General features: G+C 42.6%; 1 protein-coding gene across 1 annotated transcript in view; it reads right to left on the bottom strand.

The window, feature by feature from the left end:
- Positions 1-18,215, bottom strand: part of LOC137632318 (uncharacterized) — a 49,573-nt gene that overhangs the window by 14,101 nt on the left and 17,257 nt on the right. The window contains exons 4-8 of the mRNA XM_068364234.1: positions 17,700-17,882; positions 16,942-17,439; positions 15,834-16,440; positions 14,311-14,414; positions 13,355-13,463 (exon numbers count right to left, since the gene is read on the bottom strand). Of these exons, the coding sequence (XP_068220335.1) occupies positions 13,355-13,463; positions 14,311-14,414; positions 15,834-16,440; positions 16,942-17,439; positions 17,700-17,882 (1,501 nt within the window). The remainder of the gene's footprint in view (positions 1-13,354; positions 13,464-14,310; positions 14,415-15,833; positions 16,441-16,941; positions 17,440-17,699; positions 17,883-18,215) is intronic.

Below are 18,215 nucleotides of genomic sequence, written 5' to 3'. Positions count from 1 at the left end.
CCCCCGCCACGACGCGAGCGCCATCTGAACAGCATCCTTCTCTTTGGAATTCAAAGTGTTGAATGGTTTCGTTGTGCTCTCGGTCTTTTTTATCTATCGTGGATTTATTTTGTCATGTCCGAAGCTCCATCTTCACACATTCCAATGTTAAGTACCATAGTTTGTTTTGACATTATTTTATTGTACCGGGCTTGTGTTTTATATCCAGTATAGTCTGTTTTATTATTCCCGTCTGGCCTTTGGCGGCCATTGTTTGTTCACTTGTTTGGGAATTCATCTTTATCTGCCCGTTTAGTACTCTGTCACTTAGGTTCTTGGTTAAGTCCCTGGCCTTATGCCTTTAGAACCGTTATTATTTTTATTTTTATTTTTTTTTTGTGTATTTATGCTCATGGTACTTTTTGCAAGTAAGTCCAGCCTACGATCGAGATAGCGATTTAGCTTTGTTTTTGTTTAGTAACCGCCCGAGGCGTTCGTCACTCGACTTGGTTAAAGGAACAGTGCTATTTATTTTAAGTTTTAACGGATGCTATTCTTCGATCGTAGTGTTATATGGATGTACATTTTTATTTTATACGTTTATAATAGTGTTTTGTGATTTTTAGTCCTGTTTTTGTGTCCAAGAGAGCGGGAGATTGGGGTCCCCGTTTTCTGTTCGCAGTCACGAGTTACCCCTTTCTCTCGTTTTTCTTTCTTAGCTCCGGTGGGGGAGCGGATTTCCCGTTTTCCGTTTTGTGCGTTCAGCGGGTTCTCCTTCCCTCACCTCTCCCCCTCTGGGTGGATGATAACTTACGAGTTATTTATTTTTCGTGACTTTTCAATTGTTAGCGTTATTTTGGTCCGTGTTTCGTCCTCTCCCCGTTACGGCTCGGGAGTAGTTATGAACGTTTTCCACTCCGCCTTGAGTTATACTCCGCCACGAGGGATTCTCAATAACTTTCGTTCTATTGTTATATTTATATTGTTTACTACATGGGACGGGCTTCATATTGTTTAGATAAGACCCTCCGGTGGCCCTTACTTCGGTCTCAGGCCACGGCCATATCCACAATAGCCTTTGTTATTACAACTGTGTTGTTATTCACAATAATTATTCAGGACCTTTCTTCTCCCTCCGGCCTCACCGGAGATCGTAAATACGCTTTACTATAATCTAAGCTTTAGTCTTTAGCTACGACTTAGCTTTTTATCTTTCACAATTGAATTATTAGCCACAATTGAATTATTCAGGGCATCTCATTATCCTCCGGCGTCACCGGAGGTCGCCCAAACACTTAACACTTAAAGTTGCCTTAGCTAATTAGCTAAGGCTCCTTTATTCAGGACATTTTCATTACGATCCGGCCTCACCGGAGCTCCGGCTTCACCGGAGGTCGCCCATACACTTCACACTTATATTTGCCTTGCTAAGGCTGGTGTTTGTATTTATTTTAAGGGCATGTCACTGCTTCCCCGACCCTTGGAGGTCGGCGGATTACTTTAAGCTTATTATCCTTATGTCATTAACAGACATTGGGTGCATTACAAATATACAGACAATTGAATTTTAAAGTGCCAACAATGGTATGGGGCAGTATCAACTTAAAGTTAATAGTTAGTTGTTTGGTCAATGCAATATGGGTGCTTAGGTAATTCAGTGAGTGCCAGAACTCTAAAATAATAGGTTTTTATCCCTTATCAGAGTTTCAAGCATCACCAGACTCATGTCTCCTTTCTTTTACAGAAGGCCCGTTGTACTGCTGAAGGATGCTCTGCCTCGTTCAGCGACCCCGTTGGGCATGACCTCTGCCGGTCTCATGCTCACTGCTCCATTCCCTTTATCCAGGAACCGGGACAGGCCCAATACCCAGTGTGGTTCCCGGATTTGTGCTCGTTCTGTTACGAGTTGTCGTCAGTTCTGCTGAATGATGATGTAAGTGGGTTTTCCCTTTGTTCCTTATTTCTCGTTGGCAGACACTAATATAGACATGAATATGATATACACAGTATATTTAGGAGGGCAAACCCCCTACTCCATCACTAATCACTGCAAATCTTACAGGCCGATGATGTCTCTCTTCGGTCAGCAAGGGCTACTCTTCGGCCGTGGGTGTCGGGCTTTGGCAGGAATGCCCCGTCTGGCGCTCCCTATCTCCTCGATGGGGATATGGCCTCCCGTCTCTTCCCAGGCTCGACTACTGCTGCAGTCTCTCCTGACCTTGCTGCCCCTTTAATTGAAGAAGTCAGGGCTACCATCTCCGTGGAGGACGAAACCCTCGTACCGATGGACATGGCTGGTCTGGATATAGACGTAGAACCCAGGGACGAGCAGGTAAGTGGTGCCGAGTTGGTGGAAACCCTTTTCTCTCCTACTCCCTCTTCTACCTCTTCCTTTCTAGGTTTTGATAACTCTAAGGCTTCTCCTCGGGATCCCTCTGCCTCCGTACGACCCAAGGTGAAGCCACTTCGAACTTATAAGACTTCAGCTTTGCCAGTATCAACGTCACCGGTCCCCGGACCCTCGACAGCTCCTGATATTCATATTGCTCCTCGTAAAACCACTACTCCTAAGAAGTCTAAGTCTACCAAATCCAAGAAAAAACCAACGGGTGACTTTCAGGTACCCTGGGCTGATCTCCTCCCCATCCAACTGATCAAAGGATTGGTCAGGGATCAAGTTCAACATCACTCTGGTGCAATAACAGAGATTAAAGATATGATGGCTACTCTGATCCGCGCCGGAACTCAGTTCCCTCCCCCTTCTGCCCCAGACGCATCGAAGCTGCCGCCCTTCGATAAAAACAATCCTTGGCGGTTTGCTTTGCATGCTCCATTCGTAGATGGCTCCCTAACTCTGGAGGGCATGGGCACCCGCCCTCTAGAGGACCTGGAGTTCTATCCCCCGGGCCTAGCATTCCCGTTCAATGGTTTTGTACGGTTAAAGGAACATGCATTGGTCCGTATGGACAAGGTACCGAAGGAAACGGTCATATTTCCAAAAGAGCAGGCCCAGGCTATCTGGGCCAGAACACTATCAGAGTGGGGGTGTATTAACTCCAAGCTCACCCCTCACAAGGGTTCCTACACTATTTTTACGACAGCGGCCTCCATCTCTTTGCCGCTCATAGACAAAGTCACAGAGCTGACTATACAGGCCATCAAAGAAGGCTCTTCCATGCCGGCTCTCAAGGAGACGGACCCCACCTCTTTGCTTATTCCGGGTTCCTCGGCAGCCTGGGATGCTGCGGCCTCTACCTTCACGGTGGGGAAACTAGACAAGGACTGTGCCTCTACTCTTTTCTCTGAGAAGCTTCCCAGATTAATAGAGAGTCTTCTCAAAACTGAGTTCGAGACCCGTACTAGACTTGCTAGGTCCCTCCAATCCATCACCTCCATGGAGTCCCTTGCATCTCTTTACCCAGAGGAAACGCTGTTCAGAGTCGCCACAAAGAACCAGCTGCTATCCTACCAAATAGATCTCCATGACTTCTGGTCAGCACGGGTTAGTTGCAGGAAGTTCGTTCTGTCGGAGGCCACCATCAGGCATGAGCCGAACAGACTGATAGCTTCCTCCTGCTGGGGTAAGACCCTCTTCCCTCAGACCGAGGTGGATAAGGTTCTTCAGGACGCAGCGAGGGCAAACCAGAATTTGCAGGTAAGGTGGGGTCTCTCAGCCAAAAAGAGGTTCGAACCCCAGAGACACACATTCTTCAAGAAGAAGCTGAGGTTTAGTCCTTACAAAGCGGCCCGGGGTACCTTGTCCCCACAGCCTTCCGCGGCCTCGACTTCTCGACAACAGGCGCCTCCTCAGCAGGTAGTCTACCTCGCTGCTCCCCCTGGTACACAGCCCAACCCCTCTTGGATGCCCTCACCTGCATACAACCCTGCCTACGAACCCTCCGGTTCCTTTCGTGGATACCAAAGAGGGAGTTCCAGAGGTAGAGGACAGTTCCGCCAACGCGGCGGGCCCAGAGCAAGGGGTTCCCGTGGAGGGAGGGGCCCTAAGTTCACTCCCTCCCAATGATGTGATGCCGGTAGGAGGGAGACTTTATCACTTCCGGGATCATTGGACCTTCAGTCCATGGGCTCACAGCATAATATCAAGGGGCTTGGGTTGGAAATGGTCACAGGGATCCCCTCCTCCACCGGTGATCTTCTTCCAGAGACCCACTCCCATCCTGGAAGAGTACACTGCGGAGTTACTCAAGAAGAGAGCAATCAAGCGGGTTCGATCCCTGAAGTTCCAAGGCCGCCTGTTTACAGTCCCGAAGAAAGACTCGTCGGCGTTGAGGGTAGTTCTGGACTTGTCGAAGCTCAACTCTTACATCCTTTGCGACAAGTTCCGTATGCTGACTATCTCTCAGGTACGGACCTTACTTCCCCGTGGGGCCGTCACCACCTCTATCGATCTTACCGACGCCTATTATCATGTCCCAGTAGCTCGAAACTTCTCTCCTTATCTAGGCTTCCGTCTCGGCAAGAGAGCCTTCGCATTCAAAGTCATGCCCTTCGGTCTCAGCATTGCCCCCAGGGTATTCACGAAACTGGGGGAGACGGTGCTCGAGCAACTCAGACACCAAGGGATACAAATCGTCGCCTATCTGGACGATTGGCTCATTTGGGCCCAGTCGCACCAGGAATGCAAAAGAGCTACGTCGAAGGTACTCCATTTTCTCGCCAAACTGGGCTTCCAAGTCAACCTCCGGAAGTCCCGCCTACAACCATCAAGCCTCTTCGAATGGTTAGGCATCCGTTGGGACCTCTCAAAGCACAAGCTCTCCCTTCCTCCCAAGAAGGTGAGGGAGATAGCTTCCAAGGTCAGGAACTTTCTCAAACACAAACAGGTGTCCAGAAGAGCTTTAGAACGAGTCCTCGGCCTACTCCAGTTTGCCTCACTGACCGATCTCCTATTAAAAGCCAAACTCAAAGACATCAATCGAGTTTGGAGAAAGAGGGCGACAATACCTTTAAGAGACAAGACCTCGAAGATCCCCTCTGTCTTGAAAATGAGACTACAACCATGGTCCGATCGGAGGAACCTCTCCAAGTCGGTTCCTCTACAGTTCCCCTCTCCACAAGTGACAATTCATACCGACGCGTCTCTGAGTGGTTGGGGGGGTTACTCCCAACATCAGATGTGTCAGGGCTCTTGGTCACCCGCCATGAGACAGTTCCATATCAATGTTCTCGAAGCCATGGCGGTGTTCTTGACCCTGAAGAGAATCTCCCCTCCGAGGTCGACCCACATCAGAGTAGTCTCAGACAGCACGGCCGTAGTCCACTGCCTCAACAGGGGGGGGTCCAAATCACCCAACCTGAATCAGATCCTGGTCACTATCTTCACCTTGGCAGCCGACAAAGACTGGTTCCTGTCAGCAACTCACCTAGCAGGAGTCCAGAATGTGATAGCAGACGCATTATCCAGGACGAGCCCACTGGAATCGGAGTGGTCCCTGGACATGCACTCCTTCCGGTGGATACTCAGGCTGGTTCCAGGTCTCCAGGTAGATCTATTCGCGACCCGACTCAATCACAAACTCCCGTGTTATGTGACACCGAACCTGGACCCTCAGGCTTATGCCATGGACGCATTAACCCTGGATTGGAACCATTGGCAGAAGATCTTCTTATTCCCTCCAGTGAATCTTCTACTGAAAGTCTTGCACAAACTCCGCTCCTTCAACGGGGTAGTAGCTTTAGTGGCACCTCACTGGCCAAAGAGCAGTTGGTTTCCTCTCCTCCTCGAGTTGAAACTCCGTCCCTTCCGGATCCCATTCCCCAAACTGACCCAGGTGGTCCAAACACGGACTGTGTCAGATTCCTCAAGGATAGCCAAAACCCTAACTTTGTGGATTTCATGAAGTTTGCGGCACGTAGGGACGCAAACATCGACCCAGATAATGTCCTCTTTATAGAATCAGACAAAAGGGACTCAACGATTCGCCAATATGATTCGGCGGTTAAGAAACTAGCGGATTTCTTAAGGACTTCAGACCATTCGGTTATGACTCCTAATTTAGCCATCTCCTTCTTTAGGTCCATTTTTGACAAAGGCCTAGCAGCTAGCACTATAACCACCATTAAGTCAGCTCTGAGGAAAGTCTTCCTGGTTGGGTTTAACATTAACCTGGCGGAGTCTTATTTCTCATCTATTCCAAAAGCATGTGCTAGGCTTCGACCTTCGGTCCGTCCTCAAAAGGTCTCTTGGTCTCTAAATGATGTCCTCAAACTGGCCTCCGACACGGACAACGAATCCTGCTCTTATATCACTCTTCTTAGGAAGACTTTATTTCTAACAGCTTTGGCCTCGGGTTCCAGAATCTCAGAACTAGCAGCTCTCTCACGAAACTCAGAGAACATGGATTTCCTCCCTTCAGGTGAGGTACTTCTTTCACCAGACAGGGCGTTCCTAGCTAAGAACGAGGACCCCCAAAATAGGTGGTCCCCTTGGAAGATTATTCCTCTTCTCCAAGATACTTCTCTATGTCCGGTCACCACTCTCAGGGCCTTTTTAGCCAGGACTGCTACCCGATCGTCTGGCCCCTTGTTTATCAGAGAACAAGGAGGTACCATTTCCATACGTGGCATTAGGCAACAGATCCTATACTTCATTAAACAAGCCAATCCGGGATCATTTCCCCATGCTCATGATATCCGATCGATAGCTACCTCCATCAACTATTTCCAGAATATGGACTTTGATAACCTTAAGAAGTACACGGGTTGGAAATCTCCTATGGTCTTCAAACGCCACTATCTAAAGAACTTACAGGCTCTTAAATATCCAACGGTTGCAGCTGGGAGCCTTATCTCTCCCCATTGATCTTTTGTTCTTCCTTTCATCCATCTCTTCTCTTCTCCCTCCTACCCGCCACTCGCACCACGACGCCGCTTCCTTGGTGGTTCGTTAGCCCTAAGTGTATTACATATTAGGTTAATATGATTGTAACTATTATTGTTTTCCCTTGTTATTAAGTTGGGATATTCTTAGCCATGTCAGTTTTGTTGCATGTTTTCCTCTGATACTCAGAGGTTTCCTTGTTATCATGTTTGTTTATCCTTACTCTCACTATGCCCTGTGGCTAGTTTATATTTTATGCCTACTTACCTGAATTATATATGATTTTCTTTACATGGTGTTGTTTCTCTCCCCTTATTAAATTAGTAGTTATTGTTGGGCTTGGAAGGCATTCTCTGGTACATTTTCGCCCGGCGCCACAGGTTCGACCCAGAAAAGGGATTTTGACGAAGGAAAAATCTATTTCTGGGGAGAGACCTGTGGCGCCCGGCGAAACCCTTCCCCTTATTTTACACGCTCCCACCCTTTCCTTTCCAAGCCATCATGGTCAATACAGAAGGATGTTGTTCAGATGGCGCTCGCGTCGTGGCGTGGGTGGTGCGGCGATGGGGATGTGTCTAGGGCCTCTGTATCGGCCCATCCCTTTGGCGAAGGAATTAACTAAATGGAAGACAACCTGTGAATAGTGGATTTCACGCGCCTTTGCTTTATACACGACACCCAAAAGGTGCTCGCGCGAGGGTTGTAACCTCAGCATTCCATGCTTTTATCTTTCTCTGGTATAATTGGAAGGTTTTTATCAGAAAAGGTATACAAGAAGGACTTTTCGCCGGGCGCCACAGGTCTCTCCCCAGAAATAGATTTTTCCTTCGTCAAAATCCCTTTATGAGTTGCTTTATATGTATTCGTGTACATGTTACTTTGGCTATTATTATTGTAAGGTTTGTTTTCAAGAATGATGAAACTTTTTTATTGCTTTTAGTTCTTATTCTATCTGGAGATATTGAGCAAAATGCAGGACAAGTACATCCTTGACTTAGCAGTGTCATCTAATGTATTGCAATAGTTATGGTCTTCATGGCAGTATTCAAGATTTTACAGATGCCTCGAGACAGTGAGGCACTCGTCTAAGCTCCTTATTCCAAGTTTTAAGAAACCAATAATTTTGAAATGGAATGCCATTCTTAGGTTAAGGGGAATGGCAGTGTATATTAGGAATGAAACCCTGCTTCTCACAATTCCTGATACGAGTGTGGATGTCATGAGATTCGGGTCATAAATGTTTGTGGCAGAAATAACTTTTATTTGTGTTCGATTCATCGGAATCCAGACTAGGATATATTTTGGATAAGATACTGTACAAGATAATGACAGATAAGCCTCTTCAATGATAATCATTCGGAAATACAGTGCTGTGATGCTTAAAAATTTGGGCAAATTTCATAAATGGAAGTACAGTTCATGAGGAGATATAAAAAACATAATATTTTGGAAACAATTATATACTTTCCATGAGTTGTACTAACACTGTCTCTCCCAGTTTCGTGAATATCCTGGGATCAATGTTGAGGCTGAAGGGCATGTCTTGAACGCAAAGGCTTTCCTGCCTAGGCGGAAACCCAGATAAGAAGGGAAGTTTCGAGCTATAGGCACATGATAATACTCGTCGGAAAGATCGACAGGGGTGGTGACGGCCCCACGGGGAAGTAAGGTCCGTACCTGAGAGATAGTCATCAGCCAGAACTTGTCGCAGAGAATGTAAGAGTTTAGCTTTGACAAATCCCGGTCCACTCTCAATGCCGACAAGCCTTTCTTCGGAATTGTGAACAGCAGGCCTTGGAACTTCGGTGATTGGTCCCGTTTGATTGCTTTCTCCTTTAGTAACTCTGTGGTGTACTCTTTCAGGATGGGAGTGGATTTCTGGGAGAAGGTCACTGGTGGAGGAGGAGGACCTTGTGGCTATTTCCACCTCAAACCTTTAGAGATTATGCTATGAGCCCACGAACCAAAGGTCCAATGGTCTTGAAAGTCGTAAAGTCTCTCCCCTACCGGGACCACCTCGTTGTGAGGGAGTGAACCTAGGTCCTTTCCTTCCCCGAGCCCCCTTTTTTCTAGGTCTGCCTCGATGGCGGAACTGTCTTCTACTCCTGTATCTTCCTCTCTGGTGTCCACGAAAGGAACCTGAGGGTTCGGAGCTAGGGCTGTATGCAGGCGAGGGCATCGAATCGGGGTTGGGATGTGTACCTGGGGAATCAGTGAAGTAGCCCACCTGATGAGGGGGGGATCCGGATGCATAGGGGTTGAATCAGAGGAAGACTCTGATGACGAGTGGGTAACTGACTATTGATGGCAGTGACCCCGGTTCGTTTTGTAGAGGGCAACTCTCTGCTTCTTCTTGAAGAAAGCTTGCTTTTGGTCTTCGACCTTCTTTCTGGCAGTGAGGCCCCACCTTTCCTGCAATTTTGGGTTGCTCTCGTATCATCTTGTAGAACCTTGTTCACCTCCTCCTGAGGGAAGAGGGTTTTACCCCATCAGGAGGAAACTATCAGCCTGCTCGATTCCTGTCTGATAGAGGCCACAGACAAAACTTATTTCCTACAACCAACCCGATCAGACCACCAAACGTGTAGGTCGAATTGGAAGGGCAAGATTGGTTCTTCATGAATATCCGAAACAAAGTCTCAGTGGGATAAATCGAGGCTAGGGTCTCCCCGAGGTGGGGTCCGGCTCTTTAAGAGCCGGCATGGCCGAACCTTCTTTGTCAATTTGAATAGTAAGACCTGTCCAATTATCCGTAATAGGCAAGGCAACAATGATAGCAGTTGTAGATATGGCGTATTCCCCATTGTGTGGGGTGAGCTTGGAATTATCGTACCCCCCAGACCGACAACATCCTGGTCCATACAGATCGGGCCTGCCCTTTAGAAAATAATACCGTTACCTTCGGTACCTTGTCTAACCTAACCAAGTCATGCTCTTTCAAGCGAACGAATCCATTGAATGAGTATTCTAGTCCCTGAGAGTAAATTCTAGGTCCTCCAGAGGGCAGACATCTATGCCATCCAGAGTTATGGTACCATCCATATATGGGACATGTAAGGCAAATTTCTATGTGTTGTTTTTATCGAAGGAGGTTACTTCGATATGCCTGGGGCTGTAGGGGGAGTCATCCAAGTTCCTGAACGGATCCAACTCACCACCATATCTTTGAGCTCTGTCATAGCCCCCTAGAATGTGTTGTATCTGCTCTTTAACCCTACCCCTGGCTTTTAGCAGTCACGGTTTTATGCAAGGTAATATGAACATCAGGATCCTTTGAGGGTCCTAGGTCGGTGATGCAGGTAATTGCAAAGCTGAAGGCTCAAAATTCATCACCACCTACCTGCCCATCCACGGGGTCGATGTCCAACCCTAGAGAGGACACTCCGAGGAGATAGGGTCCTCTAGATGGAGCATTCCTTCCAAACCTTGATACCCAAGGGCGGGGAGCCGCTCTTGCAGGCCGGAGAGATTCACCATCGTCCTGAAAGAAGTGAGGGGATTAGTGATGAAGGCGAAGACCGTTCTCCTCAATAAGCAATGCATACATAAATCCGGATCAAATTAAATCATCGCCAAAGTATACCAAAAAGAAACATTAGAACCAACTTACCTCATGGGTCAGGAGTAGGGAGGACAGCTCGTAGCAGATCGTGCATGACTCCGGGAACCATTCCATGTAGGCGGACCTTCTTTAATAGAATGGAGACATAAGTCTGGATGTTCCTTGAAACTCTGGTTAGTGATCCTATTCACAGGCTGGGATCAATCAAATCAGTATAACTAAAAATAATGGCTATTTTTATGCATATATTTAATTATAAATATGTAGTATAAACTAAAAATAATGGCTATATTTATGCATATATTTAATTATAAATATGTAGAAATATGGATAAATATCCATAAAACATCGTGTTCAAATAGAAATAAATTTCTACTCAGTACTTGGGATCGAACGCTAGCCCCTTCTAATGAAAAGCCAGGTCGAAACCAATCATGCCATGAGAGGCTATCTACTGTTCCTTGAGACTCTGGTCAGTGAACAGATGAATCAATATAATAATAATATCCAGTAACCACATAACATGTAACTATAAACCTCATCGGTAAAATAATGTTAACCGCGGTTCTGAACGTCTGAGTCAGGGGTGGCCAACCTATGGCTCACGCGCCAACAGTGGCGCATTGCACGATTACAAGTGGCGCACTATACCCCAAAGATAGTAAATTGAATGACTTTTCTTTAAAATTGCTAATTATGTTCATATATTTTCATTAGGACTTTCAAGAATAGCTAATGAATATTATCAACGCAAATTCAAAGTGTCATTAAAGTACTGTAAGTACAGTTTACTTTGTATTCAGGTTAAATCATTTCCTTTACAGCTAAAACAAAAAAATTGGCCACCCGTGGTTTGAGTGATCTCTATTGCCACCAGAGATCCGGTGACAAAGGTCCGTCATAGTGAAAACGTGAACATCAGAGGTAAGATAATATTAACCTCAATGCTGAACATCTGTGTGATATCCGGTTAAGCCGGAGATTTGATAAAAAAGGACTGTAATAATGAAATGGTGATTATTCATGAAAAAGGGTTCGTACCCTGGTTCTGATCGTCTGATTGATCTCTGTTTGTACCGGAGATCCGGTGAATCTCTGTTTGTACCGGAGATCCGGTGACAAAGGTCCGTCAGCGTGAAATCGTGACCCTCAACGGTACGATGATATTAACCTCAATGCTGAACGTCTGTGTTATCTCCAGTGAAGCCGGAGATTCGATGAAAAAAGGACTGTTATAATGTAATTGTGATCAATCATGACAAAGGTTCGTGTGCAAAAGGCCTCAGCCGCAGTCTGAGTGGCGGATTTCACCGTTGCTCTCCAAATATCTGACTAGTTCTCACCCAATGAGTATCCATTATAGCGGAGTATAACTCAAGGCGGAGCTAAGGGTGTCGGCATAAAGCGATCCCAAATAATGACTCATACACTAACGTAACCTATTAATATTGCTAGCTCTATTAACAGTAACCACATCAATAAAAGGTGAATATCATTAAACGTAATATCATCAACTCGGAGGATAAGAGGAGGCAGGAATAACTCGTGATCGTATAAAACGGAAAACAGGAAATCCCCCTCCTCTACTCGAGCTTAATAAAGAAAACGAGAGAAGGCATAACTCGTATCTGTAGAAACAGAATACGAGCACTCTATGCTCACGCTCTCAAGGTTACTTAATAAAAAACCAAAATCACACAATAATATGATAAGAATAATGATAAAATTGTAATAACCAAGAACGAAGAATAACGAAAACGTAACAATTAAACATAAAGATAAAGTCTAAATCGAGCACCTTCCTGAGGCGTGAACATAACTATAACAAAGACTAGATCGATATTCTTCGTCCAAATTGGACTTGCTAGAAAATAAATACCATAGTAAAAAACAATAATAAATAATGATTTTATTGGTCATAAAACGTAAGTGATATAACTTAGATGACAGAGTACCAGAAGGGCAATATTAACTTGAAAAACTACCGAATCGAACAAAACCAAAATGGCTGCCGATACAGAGGACGGCCAAGCCTCTTCCAAAATTAAAATCTACATTACTGGAAAGAGAACAAATGCCTGGTACTGAAAAAACTGTCAAAACAAACTATGGTACTTAACATTGGTAAAGGTGAAGTAGCAACGTCAGTCATGTTGAATTAACGACAATCACTTGCGAAACACACCTAACAAAATAAATAACGACTTAGCGGGCAAGTCCAAAACAGAAGGATGACCTGGAAAGCGCGAGTAGTAGGTGCCGGTGGGGTAGTCCAACTGTATTCTCTAGGGCCTGTCACGGCCCTCCCCTTTGATGAAGGGATTATCTAAATGGAAGACAGCCTGTGAATAGTGGTTTACACACGCCCTTGTTTAATACATGACACCTACAAGGTGATCGCGCAAGGGTTGTAACCTCTGCATTCCATGCTTTTATCTTTCTCTTGTATATTTGGAAGATTTATATTAGAAAAGTGTAAAGAATGACCCTTTTCACCGGCCGTCACAGATCGACCCAGAAATAATATTTTGGAAAAAATTATATACTTTCCATGGAAAAATTATGAGCTTATGGTACAAATAACTCTTTTCTTGTTAATATGGGTTTAATCTGAGTGTTAGGAAATCATTATATAGAACAAGCTACATAAAGCTAATTATTTGGTATTCAAAATTTTCCAATGTTGTTTTTAAAAATGTTGGTTGAAATATGAAGACGATCACTGTCATGTCAGATGTAGTTATTTGTTCAATTATAAGCTAATTGTGGTATTTTACAGTTAGTTCCATGAATTGATTCTTTTGAGTCCATAGGTTCTCTTATTTTGTGTTAGAAGCTTTGCCAATTAGATAATAATTATCTCAATTATTGATTTAATTTTAGAAGCAGGAGAGAATATCTTGATGTCATTCTAGCCAGTAATGTTCTGATCCACAGTGATATAGAGAAAAGTGTTTTAATTTTTGTCTTACCGATAGAATATTCAATTAGATTTGGAGGTCCACTGTAAGAAGCATTTGTTGGCAGCAAAGTCATGTAGGAGGTAGTTGCAGAAACCAAAGTAAATCTTAGATTGCAAACCTGAGGAGAATAAATGACCCCACAGCTTTTAGAGTGCTTCGTAAGACGAAGATAATTGTATTGTAATTTGTAACTAAAAACTAGTCCAAAAGAAATGTCATAGTAAGGAATATTAGAAAGTTTAACAATATATGATGAGTTGATTTAACGGATTAAATGGCTTTACCACATGTAATCAACTTGGGTTTATTTGAAACCTCAGTTCTTAAACATTTCCCCTCATTTTTTATGAAAATAAAGTAACGTATAAAGAGAAATTATATACTGGGTACTAAATCATATAAAAGATATTACTTCCCTTATCCCTCTCCCCATCCACATCCTCTACCGAGATTGTTCAACAATTTTCATTGTTATCTACTTCTTTGTTTTTTTTTACATAATCATACCTTCTCTAGTCGCCCATCAACTCGATCTTATTCATCTTTACTTGCTTTTCATGCTAGTATAGTTAAAGTCTTGGCAGATGATTCATTTTTCCTTTCTCTCTTTCTCATTCATACTGATGACAGATTAAAATGGTTAATGATAATTGAGTTGTGCTGAATAATTAATTAAATTTTAAAAGATGTTTATGATATTAAATCCTCTGGTGGTCCCAGCCATGACAAAATCACTTTCAGGTGCACGACATGTAAATTTTTTCAGTGAGCAACAACGTTGTCGTCAGCCTATTATGTTAATGTTTTGTAGCATAAATATCAAAGGAATAAAGATAAAAAGAAACTACAGATTCCATTAGACAGCAAAGTAAATTTGCTATTTAGCAACATTAATGGTTTGGACCATCAGAGGGTTAATGGTGATATATTGATCAATAATAAACGACAACAAACATTTAACAAACCTGTGCATCAAAGGGGAACATCTGGAGATTGAAATCGCATGTGTAGGTAACGCTGTATAGCTGACCCATTTCAAGACTATTTTCTTGTCCAGAAAAGGTGTTTACTGCAAAATAAAAGAAAATGTCCTTACTGAATTATACTCTATTTTAAGGTTTGAAGGTCGCTCATGAATGGCAGAGGCAAGGGACAGTAACATTGCCCTATCAAGCAGGTCAATGCCCTAGAGACTGACCATATTACATATGATCAGTACTTAAGTCCCCTCTCCGCGCAAGCTAGGACCAAGGAGGGCCAGGCAATGATGACTCAACAGATAGACCTATAGGCTCCCCCAAACCTCCTTTCCTTAGCTCACAAGGACAGTGAGGTTACATTGACCAAAGGAACTAACGAGTTAGAGCGGGACTCGAACCCCAGTCTGGCAATCACCAGGCAAGGACGCTACCACCAGGCCACCACAACCCTTGTCTAAGTTTTAAGCTTTACAGTACCTTGTTACAATGACTGAATTTCAGCCTCAACCAAAGTCATTTTTAATAGATCGTGAAGTAATATTACCGATCAATATATTGAAAATTACTTTGTAATTTTTACTTAGCCTATTAATTGTTACATTTTTATCTGACAATACTTGTTAAATACTTTATGAAAACATTTACAGGCTATCTTATACGAGTGTAACTGGATTAATATTACAATGCTAGCCTAAAATCTTATAGTTTTGCATCTGTCTAAAGACTCCAATCAGTTTTAATTATTTTTTTTTTTGTTCTTTTGTAAAGCAGAAGTCATGACACCCACTGTAAATAGATTCCAGACCTTAAAGAATAATCATTTGACAAGGTGGATGCCACAATATGATGGTATTTTTTAACATAGTTATTGGATTATACTGCAGGACTGTGGATATGCATTAAGACAAAGTTTCTTGTGGTACTAATTCAAGACATGTGATCTATAAATATTGACTGCAGCACAGTTGCTGGAAAATAGAGGAGTGGGAAATACAGATTTGTGGAGTAGGGTTTAAATAAAGGGCACGGAGATGAAGTCTGTTATCATTATTAAATAAGGGAGCAGTTTAATTCCACTGTGCATACTGTATTTATTGAGGTGCTTTGATCACTTATTATATGGAGAAGTGGGAACATTTTATCAGTAACAAAACAATGTAAGCGAGGTCATATTTACAAAGACATGTGTCATTATTCTTACAAAGGCATTCAAAGAGAACCAGTAAGATTGGCTTCATCTTTGATTCACCATTACATATGTTACTGATTGTAAAATCTCTTGACAGCAGAAAAGTTTTAGTGATTATTACATAATACCTCATAGTTGTTGTTAATTTTGGTGGAATGGTATTTTTAAAGAAATTTGGATATTTAGAAAATACGTTTGCAGTAGATATTTGAATATTGTATGAAATTTATGATTCTTTGTAATGAGCAGAATTTCAGGCAAAGAATATGTATTCCTAAGGAGAAAGTACAGTAATACCATAAATGTGGTATAAACTAACCTTCTTCTTCTAAATGTGGTGGACCAATAGTAGATTTCCCATCACGGATGCATTCTATTCGAGATCCCTCTTTAAGATTTGAAAATACATTGCCTTGAGCATTACTGAAGAATACTCTGGGTTTCCATATCTGTGACACCGCTGCCTCTGAGAGAACATTCAGAGACCTGTCATCCTTCAAGTTAAGATAAGTAAGCCTAACATCTTGCCAGCGTAGCTTAAGCTCCAGTGAAGTGACGAAAGTAAGGTCTTCTGTTTCGATTGATGGGAAAGAAATGATGTTGATCATGAACATTACTGGTAGAGGTTCATTTTCAGTGACAGGAGGTGGAGGAATATTTGCCATGTATCCAGATGGGATATCTAGTAGTGAACAACTTGCTTCATCACTTTGATCGGAGCAGTCAGCCCTCAGATCGCAACGCTTTGTCAAGTCAATGCATGTGCCATCCTTGCAAGTGAATAAACCTTCGCCACAGACAGAAATGGTGAGATTTGTTGTTTCTCCAATATCTATGTTGCATATTTTAGAACCCATTGTCCAAACGTTTTTACCATATGGATACATCTTTTTCCGTGGAGGTTTCCACCAGGCTATGGCTTCTTCCTGGGGATTTATTAGAAGATTATGAATCAAACGAAAATTAGTTTTTGTACTTGGATAAAGTTACAGCTTTATGTTACATTCCTTGATTATTTGTGGAGTGTTATGAAGTAAAAGTATGTATTCACCTGATTCTTTATTTTCTAATAACGCTGTTTAGAAAAAGAAAAATTAGCTGTATTACAGTAGTTACTGACTTAATGAATTATAGCCAAGTATTGCTTTATGTTGAACGATATTGAAATACAGTACTGTTGTAGACACTTTGCTAGGTCTTAACTATATTATAGTGTCTACGTTTGGAAATACTTTGTCATTACAGACTTTACCATTGCTGAAAAGAAAACTTAAGCCAAGTTTTGGTTTGGGTCAGCCATTGTGGAACTGAATTTATTTTTATCATCTACCCTCCTTTTGTAGCGACAAGTACATTGAGTGTTGTTGCCATAGCTTCTTGGTGATTTTAATTATGATTTTCAACAAAATTAAACAGACATTACTTACCTTAAGTGACTTCAACACCCAAGCTTCCATTTCAGTATCCCAATATATATCTGAATGGAAGAAACCAATTAAGGATGGCCGGCCGCCTCTCTTTTCACCCAAGAAATATTCAAGGTTAAATGGTGATCCAGGACAGACAGAAGGACCTTTTAAATATAATACAGCCAGTTCTTCGAATTCACATGGAACGCAGAATTCGTATGAGTCGAGGCATGCGATATCAGACCAAGCTGAAGGAAAGCTTCCAGCTTGCATTACCATACAGTTTTCTACCTTTCCCCCATTCGGTCCATCTCCCCGCCAATTGCCTGGCCAGGGAAGAGTTTCATTTTTCTCTAAGTATCGCCACACTCCTTCCTCTTGGGTGTCATCAGCTCCAAGCCACAAATATGATGCTCCCACATTTTTAGAGCAGTATGGTGCATCATCTTTTGAAGAACTAAATAACCATTCATTCTCTTTTTCATTTTCTGGAACAGCAACAATTCCACCGAAAACCTGAAATGGCATTTGTGATTTGATCATATTGTTTGATGAGCACTATTCAAGCATATTTTTAATAGGTTGCCTGATGCATAATTAAATGTTGAAACTTGAGTCTCATGAAGTATTCACAAAGTACCCTCCAAATTCAACACTAATAATTAATTTAATTAGTATATGTAATTCTAATCTTAATAGTATAGTTTTAGGTCTATGTAGTACTGGTGACCATCTTTCATTTATCTGTGACTATAAAACCATTGAAAGATACTTACTTCACAGATATGTATAGCTCTTGCAAGAGTAAAATGATCTGGAAATACTGCAAGTCTTCTTTTAGAATTACTGCAGATGTCATCTTGCTTGTAAGTGACCCAGGTAACATCACCACTAATCTTCCAAGACTTTTCTGTCCAAGGCAGGGCATTCCCCTCATCTAGATCGCTACATTCTGCCATCTGAAATCATAAATGTTTAATGTTATTCACTTCCTCCTACCTTTTTTATAATGAAAGGATTTCTTTTAATAATACATTGGAGAATGTGATCTCTTTCTATTGTCGTGGAATACTCTGTAAGGAAATTTTTGAAAAATTACTTGAAAATTTGAGAGATTTATGGTTACAGGCAGCAGTTTGCTGGTCAAACCTTTGTGCTTAGTTTTGATGAAGGTCTTCTTCTGTCTGATTGTTATCCCTACATGAATTGTCGGTTGCCTGATTCTAATAGCATCGGACATTGTTTATAATTTGGCAGAGGTTTTTACGATTGCGTGCCTTGCAGTCATCAAC

This window comes from Palaemon carinicauda, chromosome 41, assembly GCF_036898095.1.
Source record: "Palaemon carinicauda isolate YSFRI2023 chromosome 41, ASM3689809v2, whole genome shotgun sequence".
In the NCBI taxonomy this organism is placed as follows: Eukaryota; Metazoa; Arthropoda; class Malacostraca; order Decapoda; family Palaemonidae; genus Palaemon; species Palaemon carinicauda.
Note: the sequence above shows the minus strand (reverse complement) of the source record. Positions and strands in the feature narration are given on the sequence as shown.